The sequence below is a fragment of the Heteronotia binoei genome, chromosome 13 (genome assembly GCF_032191835.1).
Source record: "Heteronotia binoei isolate CCM8104 ecotype False Entrance Well chromosome 13, APGP_CSIRO_Hbin_v1, whole genome shotgun sequence".
Classification (NCBI taxonomy): domain Eukaryota; kingdom Metazoa; phylum Chordata; class Lepidosauria; order Squamata; family Gekkonidae; genus Heteronotia; species Heteronotia binoei.
The window spans coordinates 1,981,185-1,995,264 of NC_083235.1; the positions used below are offsets into that span (position 1 = coordinate 1,981,185).

The window sequence follows — 14,080 nt, forward strand, 5'->3', positions numbered from 1 at the left end:
GGGGAAGCAAACCCGGTTCTCCCAGAGCAGAGTCCGCACTTAATCACTACACCAAACTGGCTCTCCAGTTTAATAGGAGAAACAAGGGCTGGTCGTGGCTTGGGAAAGGACAGAGAAACTGGGGGGTGTGAAAGAGGGTTGCCGAGTTCTAGCAGAATAGGGGTTCCTGTAGCCTATGGATTTGAGCCACCCCTGTAAGTCGTCTGTAGGGCCTCTTGAAGCCTGCCAGATTGAAGGACACTGGAAAGTATTGCGCACAACCCCAACTTGCTTCCTTCTTCCTGGATGGGGGCACGAAAACCAGAGGTGCTGGCAAGGGTCGTTTCGTAGAAAAATAGGTGGAGCTCATTAGCATATTCTGCTGCCCCCCCCCGCCCCAGCCAAAAGCAACCCAGTGCAACAAAAGAGAGCCCCAGGCAAGCGAGGCCTGCTTGGGCTGGCTAGAGATCCAGCCAGGCCAAGCAGGCCTCGCTTGCCCGGGGCTCTTCCGGGTTGCCCCTCCTGGTCAAAAGGCCAGCAAGCCACCCACAGTCCAAAATCACATAAGAGAGGTGGAGAAAGGGTGGTGTGGGCTTCTCCAGGGGCTAATGAGGGCTGCTGGGGGCATGGTAAAGTCCTTGGTGGCTGGCTGGCTGCCCGCTCTCCTAATCCAGGGATTGTAAACAGTTGCACCTACTATTCAATGGACAAGGTAGGTGGGGAGGAAGAGGGGGAACTCTCAGAAAGGTTCAGGAGCTGTGCTCCTGTGGGAAAGGAAAGGTCCCCTGTGCAAGCATTAGTCGTTTCCAACTCTGGGGTAACGTTGCTTTCACAATGTTTTCACGGCAGACTTTTTACGGGGTGGTTTGCCGTTGCCTTCCCCAGTTATCTCTGCTTTCCCCCCAACAAGCTGGGTCCTTATTTTACCGACCTGGGAAGGATGGAAGGCTGAGTCAACCTCGAGCCGGCTACCTGAAAACCCAGCTTCCGCCGGGGATTGAACTCAGGTTGTGAGCAGAGCTTAGGACTGCAGTACTGCAGCTTTAACACTGCGCCATGGGGCTCCTGTGAGCTCCTGTTAAATTCAAGGCCCAGGTGCTGGCCTGTTGGCATTGGCTGCTGACTGACATAACTATGTATAGCTGCAAGGATGTTGCTTTTTGGGAGGAACTGAACCAGAAAATTGTCCAGTGCCCTAAATGGAGTGTGATCTGATTTGAGCTGGTTTATTTTCATCTGGTCTTTAGTAAACAAAATCAAAAAGAGTGCCTCCGTGTTAAGCGTCTGTTGCTATTGGGACATGAAATCAAACTGAAATATTTGATGCGGGGCGGGGTGAGATCAAGGGTGATCTAAATGTTGTATCCAAAGCTTTATGTAGAGCTTATTTTTATTGGAATAATACTTGTAAAAGTTAAAGACAACGTGGCACGTCATTTGCATCGCTTGAGAATTTAGCTTCTTGACCGTTATGACTTTGTTCTTTACAAAAAGACGATTCTTGCCTTTACCGGTACAAGATGCTTGTGCCCGTCTGGGTCCTGAGTGCTAATCTATCTGAAACAGAGAAGTGGCTGAAGAGAACTGTTGGGGGTCGGCAGCACTGCTTAGCCTTCCGCTTAGCGAATAAAGCCAGAACCAATCATGCACGTAAAGACCACAGAACTTAGCTGTTCTCAGCACGGAATTGGGGTGAGTTGGATGCAGAAGATTACTTTTCTATTGAAGAGCTGCACACTCCACACCAGAGATCGCCAACGTGAGGCCTGTGGGTGCCGTTATGACCACAGGCTCTTTTCCTGGTGCCCTCTCAGCCAGGGGTGGCCAATGGTAGCTCTCCTGGGTTGCCCCTCCTCCCGGTCAAAAGGCCAGCAACTCCCATCAGCCCCAGCCATTGGCCATGCTGGCTGGGGCTGATGGGAGTTGTAGGCAAAAAAAAACTGGAGAGCTACCCTCGGCCACCCCTGTCTAAGCATTTCTAGAAAACGGGTGTGGTCCAGTGTTCCCTCTAAACTGAGTTAGTGTGAGCTAGCTCACAGGTTTTTTAGCCTCCGGCTCTCACGTTTTTGTCTTAGCTTAGGAAAGATGGCCCCAGAGCAAACTAATGTATGCAGTCGCTCATGATTTTAATGCCAATAGCTCACAAAGGAGAATTTTTGCTCACAAGACTCCACAGGGGTGTCAAACATGTGGCCCAGGGGGCGGATCAGGTCCCCAGAGGGCTCCTATCAGGCTCCCGAGCAACTGGCTGTCATCTGCTTCCTTCTCCCTTCCTCTTGCTTCCTTCTGCATCACAGCTTGCTTTGCAAGGCTTGCTCAATCGCACAGGAGCTACAGAACAAAGCCTATTTTCTCCATTGGCTGAGGCTCCTCCCCTGGGGAGGAAGGGGGTGGGGAGGAGAGCTTGCTTTGCCAGGCTCTCTCAATCGCACAGCCCAGCTACTGAGCCAAGTCACTTTTCCTTCTATTGGCTGAGGCTCCTCCCCTTCCTGGTCCCCTGGGGAAGGAAGGAAAGAGCCAGAGCTTCCTTTGCCCAGTTCCCTGGCTCCCATGGGAGAAATACAAAGAGAGCCCCTTTAAGATCAATGAGTACTAATGTTTTAAGCATGTTTACAGATTTTTTAAAAAAAATCTTTGTGTTTGTCTGTGTCCTTTATAAAGTTTGTATCTCTGCTACCTAATCTTAAATAGGTACACACAGGGCCCGGCCCGACAAGGTCTCATTTATGTCAGATCCGGCCCTCATAACAAATGAGTTTGACACTTAGAGGTAGTATTGATGTGGGGCTTTTGTCTGTCCAGGAGGACTTCTAATTGGCCACTGGAGATTTGTGTAGATTGGGCCATGTTCAGATTTGTTTTAAAAGTTGCTTCTGCAGCAGCTCTCCCCCACCCCCCAACACAGCACATCCAGTCCAACACTCTGTATCACACAGTGGCCAAAAAATTTTTGTATGTATATATATATATATATATATATATATATACACACACACACACACACTGTGGCTAATAGCCACTGATGAACCTCTGCTCCATATTTTTATCTAACCCCCTCTTGAAGCTGGCTATGCTTGTAGCCGCCATCACCTCCTGTGGCAGTGAATTCCACATGTTAATCACCCTTTAGGTGAAGAAGTACCTCCTTTTATCTACCTGAAATGCTGAAGTTGCTAACTGCCATTTTGTGGTCAGCTCCACCCCCTGTAGCAGCCATTTTGTGATTGGCTCCACCTCCAGTGGCAGCCATTTTATGCCTGTGCCAAAATTCCAAAGGTACTCTCAGACTCAAAAAGGTGGTGAACCCTTGTTCTACACAGGATAGGTTCCACAGCTTTGAAACTCACCTGCCAGGTCATGCATCAGGTCATGTATCAGGTGACCAACGATGGCATAGGCCACGCCTACCACGACCACTACAGCCATGACCATGTAGATGGCAGCCTGGGGCACATGAATGAAGTCCAAGGATGGGGGCTGGTAGTCGGCGTAGAGCGGGGTGATGGGGGAGGAGGGGGCAGGGTCGTGAAGCGCCAGCGTTCCAGTCCGATTCAGTCGAGGACCATGCTCCATGTGCTGCCCGGGCCCCAGGTGCTTGGCAGACAAGCAGCTGCAGCAACAGGAAATGTCTGCAGGAAAACAAGTCACATTTTGGTGAGAGGAGTCTCATCATGAACTAGGACATCCAAATTCATCACCAGCCAATTTGGTGTAGTGGTGAAGTGCGCAGACTCTTATCTGGGAGAACCGGGTTTGATTCCCCACTCCTCCACTTGCACCTGCTGGAATGGCCTTGGGTCAGCCAGATTTCTAGCAGAGATGTCATTGAAAGGGCAGCTGCTGTCACAGCTCTCTCAGCTCCATCTACCTCTCAGGGTGTCTGTATCCCGAGAGCCAGTTTGGTGTAGTGGTTAAGTGTGCGGACTCTTATCTGAGAGAACTGGGTTTGATTCCCCACTCCTTCACTTGCAGCTGCTGGAATGGCCTTGGGTTAGCCATAGCTCTCACAGAGCTGTCTTTGACAGGACAGCTTCTGTCAGAGCTCTCTCAGCTCCACCTACCTCTCAGGGTGTTTGTATCCCGAGAGCCAGTTTGGTGTAATGGTTAAGTACGTGGACTCTTATCTGGGAGAACCGAGTTTGATTCCCCACTCCTCCACTTGCAGATGCTGGAATGGCCTTGGGAAAGCCATAGCTCTTGCAGAGTTGTCCTTGAAAGGGTAGCTGCTGGGAGAACTCTCTCAGCCCCACCCATCTCACAGGGTGTCTGTTGTGGGGGGAGAAGATAAAGGAGTTGGTAAGCCGCTCTGAGACTCTGATTCAGAGAGAAGGGTGGGGTATAAATCTACGGTCTTCTTCCTGCAGCCTAATCAACCAGTGCAGCGTAGTGGGTTCGTCAGACTACAATCTGGGAGTCCCCAGCTCGAATCGCCACTCTGCTCTAGGGGCTTGCTCAGCCTAACCTATCTTACAGGATTGTTGTGGCTCCACCAAGCCTCAACATTTTCCACCTCACCACTCAGAGAAAACAAGAAAGCAACCCCTGCCAAAGAGAAGAGCTTCACTGCAAGCTGCGGCTGCCTGACTCATTCACAAAGGGGCTTTGCGGAATCCAGTTACTCGCCCCTAAGCACAAGAACTTAAGGCTTACCGGGCTGAAAATAACTGTCCTTTGGCTTGGGTGGGCCCCGCCTCTGCAATGGCGCTTTTGTTCGGACAGCCAGAGGGGTTGCAGCAGAGCGTTGGCTTGGGATCCAGGAGATCCCCCCCTCACCGGCTCAAATATTCCCACTCTGCCAGGGAAGCTGGCTGCATGGCCTTGGGCCTGTCTGTAAAAACCGACACTCCCCTCAACTCGAGGCAGAGCGAGGCATTTTCTTTACAGTGACAGACAAGGCAGCACAACTCAAAGATGAGCAAAAATACTACTTTATTGAGCTGGCAGGCAGTTTTAGAACAGACTGTAAACAAAACAACAACGTTATAAAATATAACTAACTAATATGACTTGCATCACACCATAATCAGCAGCCAGTAAGGAGGACAGCTTTTTGCCAAGAAAACAGTAGTAAAAAAACAGTATAAATCCCCCTCAGCTGGCTAATGACAAACCAAAAATGGGCATCCCGGAAGAACCAATCAACCCAAGCTGACTCTCCTAGTGCAGCTGAGAGTGACCATTAATTAGAAAGAGATTAGAACAACTCCTTCCATGGTCACACATAACCAAAACACTGCTGGAAGAATAAAAATTGGCAAGCAGCCCAGAAATCAAAACCACTATATATATATATATATATATATATATATATATATATATATATATATATATATATATATATATACACACACATATATAATTAGATTTTTAAAATCAACAATACCCTTTAAGAGAGATCTTCATTACACTGTCGGTCACACACCCTTGGCCTGGCCTACCTCACAGGGTTGGTGTGAGGAAGAAATGGAAGCGAAAAGAATCCTATAAACTCACTTTGGGTCGTTCTCTGCTGGGGAGACAGGTGGGGGAGAAACCAAGTAAACAAACTAACGAAGCGGGGGGAGGGCGCTAAAAGAGCAGGAGCATCCATGTGGTTGCCAGCCTCCAGGTGGGGCCTGAAATGCTAGAATTCCAACTTAGGGGAAGATCCAAGCGAGCAGCTGTGTTGGTCTGAAGCAGCTGAACAAAGCAAGAGTCAAGTGGCACCTTTAAGACCAACCCAGTTTTATTTAGAACGTCAGCTTTCATGTGCTCTTAAGCACGCTTCATCAGGCGAGGAATCCGGTACGGTGAGCAAAACCATACAGAGCTGAGCAAAGCCATATATAGCTGGTAGGCAGTGACTTAGGGGGAGGTCTTTATGAATTCCCTGCATTGTGCAGGGGGTTGGATTGGATCACCCTAGAGGTCCTTTCCAACTGCTTTGTTGCTTTTGCATGCTCATGCTACTCAGAGCAAAGGTTTGCTCAGTTTGTTAATTTTGCTATTCTGTCATTGTAACATTTTACATTCTCAACCCCTGCCTCCCAGATAATTTTACTTCACTGTCATTGGCTCTTAAATCTGTACCATGTTGCATTCTGGGCCACTGCCTACCAGCCATGTATGGCTCTGCTCAGCTATGTACTGCTTTGCTCACTGTGCCGGATTCCTCGTCTGATGAAGCGTGCTTAAGAGCACACGAAAGCTGGCGTTCTAAATAAAACTGGGTTGGTCTTAAAGGTGTCGCTTGACTCCTGCTTTGTTCCACTGCTTCAGACCAACACGGCTGCCCGCTTGGATCTGTCTACAATCCTATGCTTCGACTTGACTGAGGTCTAGACCACAGAAATCCGTCCCCCCTGGAATAAAATAACCGCCCCCCAATCTCCAGGAATTTCCAACCTGGGGATGGCAACCCAGCCTGAACGACCCCCCCCCCTTCTTCCAAGCCGGCTTCCCACCCCCCCTCCCCGCCCCTCTTTCACCTGGGGGTCTCTTGGCCTCTCTGGCCCCGAGGGGGCATCTGCTCCGCGGCCTCGTTGCAAACTCTTCTCCCCTGGCCGGAGCCGGACTGACCGCAGCTAAGTGGAGAAGAGCTCCAGTCCCAGCTGACGTCACGGGCGGGCGAGGGGAATCCGGGAGGGAGGGGCCAGGCCGGGGGAGTGCCCTGGCGGCCACCCGCGTGACGTCACGGAAAGGGTTCCCCGGCGACCTTGGCTGGCCACGCGGAGGGAGAGGCTTTCTGGGGGGGAGGTCAGGAGAGGGAAAGGAAAGGAAAGGAAAGGTCCCCTGTGCAAACACCTCGGCGTGGTTTGCTCTTGCCTTCCCCAGTGATCTACACTTCCCCCCCCCCCCCAAACAAGCTGGGGACTCCTTTGACCCACCTCGGAAAGATGGAAGGCTGAGTCAACCTCGAGCTGGCTGCCTGAAAACCCAGCTTCCGCTGGGGATCGAACTCAGGTCGTGAGCAGAGCTTAGGGCTGCAGTACTGCAGCTTTAACACGCTGCGCCACAGTGGCTGCCAGCACAGAAATCATAGATCAGGGGTGGCTAACGGTAGCTCTCCAGATTTTTTTTTGCCTACAACTCCCGTCAGCCCCAGCCAGCATGGCCAATAGCTGGGGCTGATGGGAGTTGTAGGCAAAAAACATCTGGAGAGCTACTGTTGGCCACCCCTGTCATAGACAGAGCCAAGTAGGCAGCCGTCTTGGTCCGAAGTAGTAGAACAAAATAGGAGTCAATTGCATCTTTAAGACCAACTTAGTTTTATTTAGAATGTGAGCTTTCGTGTGCTCTAAGCATACTTCATCAGACGAGGAATCCGGCGCAGTGAGCAGAGCCACGCAGAGCTGTTAGAACAAAGTAGGAGTCAAGTCGCACCTTTCACACCAACGAAGTTTTATTCAGAATGCTGGTCTTAAAGGTGCAACTACTGGACTCCGACTTTGGTCTACTGCTTCAGACCCACATGGCTGCCCACTTGGATCTATCTCCATAGAAAGATAGAAACCTCCAGGGTCATCGAGTCCAACCCCCTGCACAGTGCAGGAAACTCACAAACCCCTCCCCCTAAATTCACAGGATCCACGTTGCTGTCAGATGGCCACTTAGCCTCTGAGGAAAACTTCCAAAGAAGGAGATCCCACCACCTCCCGAGGAGGAAGCCTCTTCCACTGAGGAACTGCTCTAAACTCACAAACACCTCCCCCTAAATTCACAGGATCCTCATTGCTGTCAGATGGCCATCTAGCCTCTGTGGAAAAACCTCCACAGGAGGAGAGCCCACCACCTCCTGAGGAGGAAGCCTGTTCCACTGAGGAACCGCTCTAAACTCACAGATACCTCCCCCTAAATTCACAGGATCCTCATTGCTGTCAGATGGCCATCTAGCCTCTGTTTAAAAACCTCCAAGGAAGGAGAGCCCACCACCTCTCAAGGAGGAAGCCTCTTCCACTGAGGAACTGCTCTAAACTCACAAACACCTCCCCCTAGAGTTGGAAGGGACCTCCAGGGTCATCGAGTCCAACCCCCTGCACAATGCAGGAAACTCACAAACACCTCCCCTTGAATTCACAGGATCCTCATTGCTGTCAGAGGGCCATCTAGCCTCTGTGGAAAAACCTCCAAGGAAGGAGAGCCCACCACCTCCCAAGGAGGAAGCCTCTTCCACTGAGGAACTGCTCTGAACTCACAAACACCTTCCCCTAAATTCACAGGATCCTCATTGCTGTCAGATGGCCATCTAGCCTCTGTGGAAAAACCTCCACGGATGGAGAGCCCACCACCTCCCGATGAGGAAGCCTGTTCCACTGAGGAATCGCTCTAACGGTCAGGAAGTTCTTCCTAATGTTGAGCCAGAAACTCTTTTAATTTCAACCCGTTGGTTCTGGTCCTACCTTCCGGGGCCACAGAAAACAATTCCACACCATCCTCTTTAGGACAGCCCTTCAAGTCCTTGAAGATGGGGATCCTATCTCCTCTCAGCCGCCTCCTCTCAGTCTCTTCTGCCTGTCGCTAAAGGGCCATCCCACCAAAGGACCAGTGATGAACCTGAAGCCAGTTCCCCTCTATTGAATTGGACCCTCATGGTCAGTGCTGTCTGCTCAGACCAGCAGCGGCTCTCCAGGGTCTCCGGCTGAGCTCTTTTGCATCACCCACTGCCTGATCCTTTTGACAAGGGGTGGGGCAGAGGTTGATGCTTTGCCACTGAGCCACAACACACCCACACTCACCCCCCCCCCCCCGCAAGCCTTAACTCAGACTTTTGCTCCGTATTGTCTACTCAAATTGGCAGCATCTGTCCAGGGTAGGACTAATACCTGAAGGGTGGCTATGGTGCTGGTGGAGGAAAAGGGGTGGTTTCTACTGAAGCCACACAGGTATGGGCAGGGCTTTTGGGGTAGAAAAAAACCAGCAGGGACTCATTTGCATGTTAGGCCACACACCCCTGATACCAAGCCAGCTGGAACTGCATCTCTGTGCATTCCTACTTTTAAAAAGTCCTGATATGGGAGCAGCTGTGCTACAGGAAGACCACTCCTCTCCAATGTTCCCTCAAGGAGCTGCAGAGTCTTGTGAGCAAAAATTTAATTTAATTCACTTCCATTTTGTCACTTGCACATTATCCCCATGGAAGATTCTGGCTCAACACTGGCTTTATTTGCTAATGCCGGTTTTAATAAACCAGAACAGAAGCGGTTCTGAACCACATCAGAACTAAAATGTCTGGTCACTACCAAGCTATTGCTTAGCTCACCAGCCAAACCACAGCTCTTTCTGGCTGTCAGCTGTCTGAAGCAGGGAGAACACAGTCTTTCTGTCATTAATGGCAATTACTATTAATAACGGTTATGTTGTTCAGTCGCACAGTCGAGTCCGACTCTTTGCGACCCCATGGACCAAGTCACGCCAGGCCCTCCTGTCTTCCACCATCCTCCGAAGTCTGCCCAAATTCGTGTTTGTTACATCAGTAACACTGTCCAGCCATCTCCTCTTTTGCCGTCCCCTTCTTCTTTTGCCTTCTGTCTTTCCCAGCATCAGGGTCTTCTTTAGAGAGTGCTCCCTTCTCATTGGGTGACCAAAGTATTTGAGCTTCAGCATCTGACTTTCCAGTGAACAGTCTGGGTTGATTTCCCTTAGGACTGACTGATTGGATCTTTTTGCAGTCCACGGGACTCTCAAGATTCTTCTCCAGCACCACAGCTCAAAAGCATCTCTTCTTCTGCACTCGGCCTTCCTTATGGTCCAGCTCTCACAGCCATACATTACTACTGGGAATACATATTAATTATACATATTAATAAGTAAAGTTAAGAGTTTGCATAGTTTTGTGGACTTTGTAATCCTTAAGACTTTGATTAGGAGACTAATTAAGGACCTTATTCTGCAAAGACTGCCAGATATCAACTGTCTGTGGCAAGGGAAACACAATCTTTCTTACTATTAATGACATTTATACATATAAGTAATAATAAGTTAAGAGTTTTCAGACTTACAACTTTCATTAGGAAACTAATTAAGGACATTAAGGGGGTTATCTTTTTATTTTGTACGAGCCCCATGGCGCAGAATGTTAAAGCTGCAGTACCGCAGTCCTAAGCTCTGCTCATGACTTGAGTTCAATCCCCAGTGGAAGCTGGGTTTTCAGGTAGCCGGCTCGAGGTTGACTCTGCCTTCCCTCCTTCCGAGGTCGGTCAAATGAGTCCCCAGCTTGCTGGGGAGAAAGCGTAGAGGACTAGGGAAGGCAATAGCAAACCACCCCGTAAAAAGTCTGCCGTGAAAACGTTGTGAAAGCAACATCACCCCAGAGTCAGAAACGACTGGTGCTTGCACAGGGGACTACCTTTACCTTTTAATAATAAGTTAAGAGTTTTCAGAATTCTGTAGACTTAAAACTTTGATTAGGAAACTAATTAAGGACGTTAAGGGGGATTTCTTTTTATTTTATTTATGTCATTTATATCCCAGCTTTCTCCCCAATAAGGGCCCAGAGCAGCTTACATGGTTTTCCTCCCCCCATTTTATCCTTACAACTCTGTGAGGTAGGCTAAGCTGAGAGTGTGTGACTGGTCCAAGGTCATCCAGAGAGCTTCCAGGGTAGAGAATCCCAGTCTAGCTCTCTAACCACAACACCAGGGTGAAAATATGTATTTGTAATTCAGCACACAAGAGTGTGTGTGAGGAGAGAGCCAATTTGGTGTAGTGGTTAAGTGTGAAGACTCTTGTATGGGAGAACTGGGTTTGATTCCCCACTCCTCCACTTGCAGCTGCTGGAATGGCCTTGGGTCAGCCATAGCTCTGGCAGAGGTTGCTCTTGAAAGGGCAGCTGCTGTGAGAGTCCTCCCAGCCCCACCCACCTCACAGGGTGTCTGTTGTGGGAGAGGGAGATAAAGAAGATTGTGAGCCACTCTGAGACTCTTTGGAGTGGAGGGCGGGATATAAATCCACTGTCGTTGTCTTCTTCTAGAAATGATACAAAGAGAGAGAGAGATCTTCACAATGGGTTCTCCTTTCTGTATGGAAGGTTCCATGGACTTTTATCTGAAGAAGCGAGCTGGGACTCACAGCAGCTTCTCCTCTGCCACAAATGTTGTTAGTCAAAATAGCAAATAGCTGTTAGGCCTCTTGCTCTTTTCCACTTATACTGAATCTACAACTAGAAATTTGTTTCTTCTCCGGTCAGAATTGCCAGATTCCTGAAGATTTAGGAGTTCAGCCTGGTGGAGAGAGACCTCAGAGCCGGGTTATCAGATTCAACCTCCAAAGCAGCCATTTTCTCCAGGGGAACTGATCGCTGCTGTCTGGAGATGGATTATAATTCCAGGAGAACTCCAGTCCCCACCCGGAAGTTGGCAACCCCATAACACACAGCACCATCCATTTATTTGCGCTTCCCCAGGTTCTTCTGAAAGCAGGGTGGCCAACTCTGCAGGGCCGGTACGTGGAAGTAGGTCAAGTAGACAGCTGCCTGGGGTGCCACCTGGCCTAGGGGCACCACGTGGCGCCCCTTCTGCTCACGCACTGCGCCTGCTGCCTTCCTGACCTCACTGAGGCTTCCCAAGGCTCGGGACACTGTGGCGAAGTTGGGGGGGCGTGGCAGCTAGTGCGCTCAGAGCCCGACTCTGACCATGCCTGCTGCTACCCAGACGACACCAAGACTTCACAAACCTTGGTGAAATTGGGTGGCTGGCAGCGAGCAGGCTCAGAGCCTTGGCTCTGAGCATGCCTCCTGCCATCCCAACGTTGCCCATGCCACTGGGGGGGGGGCACAGTGGGAAGGCTTCTGGTGTTCTTGCCCCGTTGATGGACCTCCTGATGGCACCTGGGTTTTTGGCCACTGTGTGACACAGAGTGTTGGTCTGGATGGGCCATTGGCCTGATCCAGCATGGCTTCTCTTATGTTCTTATGTCTGGGGCAGTGACGCTCTGTATTCTTGGTGCTTGCGGGAGCACAGTGGGAGGGCTTCTAGTGTCCTGGTTCCACTGGTGGACCTCCTGATGGCACCTGGGTTTTTTTGGCTACTGTTTGACAGAGAGTGTTGGACTCACTGGGCCACTGGCCTGATCCAACATGGCTTCTCTTATGTTCTTATGTCTCAGGCAGTGATGCTCTGTCTTCTTGGTGCTGGCGGAGGGCAGTGAGAGGGCTTCTAGTGTCCTGGCCCCATTGGTGGACCTCCTGATGGCATGTGGGGGGTTTTGGTCACTGTGTGACACAGAGTGTTGGACTGGAGGGGCCACTGGCCTGATCCAACATGGCTTCTCTTATGTCTTTATGTGACACAGAGTGCTGGACTGGAAGGGCCATTGGGCTTCTCTTGTTCTTATGTGACACAAAGTGTTGGACTGGATGGGCCATTGGCCTGATTCAACATGGCTTCTCTTATGTGACACAGAGTGTTGGACTGGATGGGCCCCTGGCCTGATCCAACATGGCTTCTCTTATGTTCTTATGTGACACAGAGTGATGGACTGGATGGGCCACTGGCCTGGTCCAACATGGCTTCTCTTATGTTCTTATGTGACACAGAGTGTTGGACTGGATGGGCCACTGGCCTGGTCCAACATGGCTTCTCTTATGTTCTTATGTGACGCAGAGTGATGGACTGGAGGGGCCACTGGCCTGATCCAACATGGCTTCTCTTATGTTTTTATATTGTTGTCTCTGTTGCATGTGGAGATACACTGTAATTCTGGAGCTTGCTTGGCACCCCTGACAGAAGGGCCTTTGGCCTGCCTCATAAGGGAGCCAGAGTTTCAAACGGGGGGGGGGGGGGGGGGCACAAGAAGCGCTTCCCACCCCCAATCTGGAGGCGACGCAAAGGCCTAACAGGCGCAAGAGGAGCGGCAGCCATGAGGACACACAAGCCCAAGGCCTCCCCCCTCAGGCCCCAGAGATCCCTCTGCCCCTCCCCCACAGTGAGATCCATTCCCCCTCCCCCCCCGCTCTCTGATTGGAGGAGGAGGAGGTGTGCAGATTAGCGGCTGGGAAGATCCCTCCCATCTGCCTGAGGTGGTTTTATGAGGGGAATTGGGGGAGGGGCCTTCTCCTCAGGGCAAAATTGGACCTCCGCGAGGATAGGGTTGCCAATCCCCAGGTGGGGGCAGGGGATCCCCCGGTTTGGAGGCCCTCCCCCCGCTTCAGGGTCAACAGAAAGCGGGGGGAGGGGAGGGAAATGTCTGCTGGGAACTCCATTATCCCCTATGGAGACTTATTCCCATAGGAAATAATGCAGAATTGATCTGCGGGTATCTGGGGCTCTGTGGGGGCTGTGTTTTGAGGTAGAGGCACCACATTTGCAGTATAGATTCCAGTGCCTCTCCCCAAAATACCCCCCAAGTTTCAAAAAGATTGGACCGGGGGATCCAATTCTGTGAGCCCCCAAAGAAGGTGCCCCTATTTTTCATTATTTCCAATGGAGGGAAGAGGTGTGCGGTCCCTTTAAATGTGATGGCCGGGACTCCCTTTGGAGTTCAATCACGCTTGTCACACCCTTGCTCCTGGCTCCACCCCCAAAGTCTCCCGGCTCCACCCCCAAAGTCTCTTGGCTCCGCCCCCAAAGTCCCCAGATATTTCTTGAATTGGACTTGGCAACCCTAGGCGAGGAGGAGGAGAGGCCGAATCCTTTCCCCTCATACACAAACCCACAGCGAGGGGAGAGCTGCCCTCCTCCCCAAGTTTTGTTGGGGGCTCTTTCCTCCTTGAGGTCCCTCCTCAGAGCAGACCCACAAGTGGCTTTCTGGGATGAGATTATTCAGGCGGCAGAGGGCTGGGGTCACCTTTTGGGTTCCTTTCTCAGTCATGGACTGTTCTTTAGATCATTTTAGGCATTTTATTAATTCATGGAAAGCAGAGGGGGCCTTTCCTTTCTCTACCTTAAGGAGTCTTAGATGGGCCAGAATTAGTGTTTGGAACATCCCTACAAGCTGCTTTGGAATTTCAGATGTAGTGTGCAGATTCTTATAAAAACAACACACGCACTCAACCCTAGAGCGCAAATTACCTTTATGGAACACACTACCTTATAAAAGTTCACCCATAATAGAGAGTGGAAAAGAATTGTTGACTACTGATATTTTATGTGGAACTGAATTAAAATTTTATGTCTTTCAGAATTCA

General features: G+C 50.5%; 1 protein-coding gene across 1 annotated transcript; it reads right to left on the reverse strand.

The window, feature by feature from the left end:
- Positions 1 to 1,351: 1,351 nt before the first annotated feature.
- Positions 1,352 to 4,728, reverse strand: LOC132581283 (small integral membrane protein 44-like). Its single transcript, XM_060252464.1, has 3 exons — positions 4,630 to 4,728; positions 3,327 to 3,608; positions 1,352 to 1,536 (listed from the first exon to the last, which is right to left on the reverse strand). Exons 2-3 carry the CDS (start codon positions 3,550 to 3,552, stop codon positions 1,487 to 1,489), a joined length of 276 nt encoding a protein of 91 aa, XP_060108447.1. The 5' UTR covers positions 3,553 to 3,608; positions 4,630 to 4,728; the 3' UTR covers positions 1,352 to 1,486.
- Positions 4,729 to 14,080: the final 9,352 nt, after the last annotated feature.

Coding starts and splice junctions, on each gene's coding strand:
- LOC132581283 (XM_060252464.1), bottom strand. CDS start 3,552: ATGGAGCATGGTCCTCGACTGAATCGGACTGGAACGCTGGCGCTTCAC. Junction 1,537..3,326: donor CCTGATGCATGACCTGGCAG/GTGAGTTTCAAA, acceptor TCTCTGTTTCAG/ATAGATTAGCACTCAGGACC.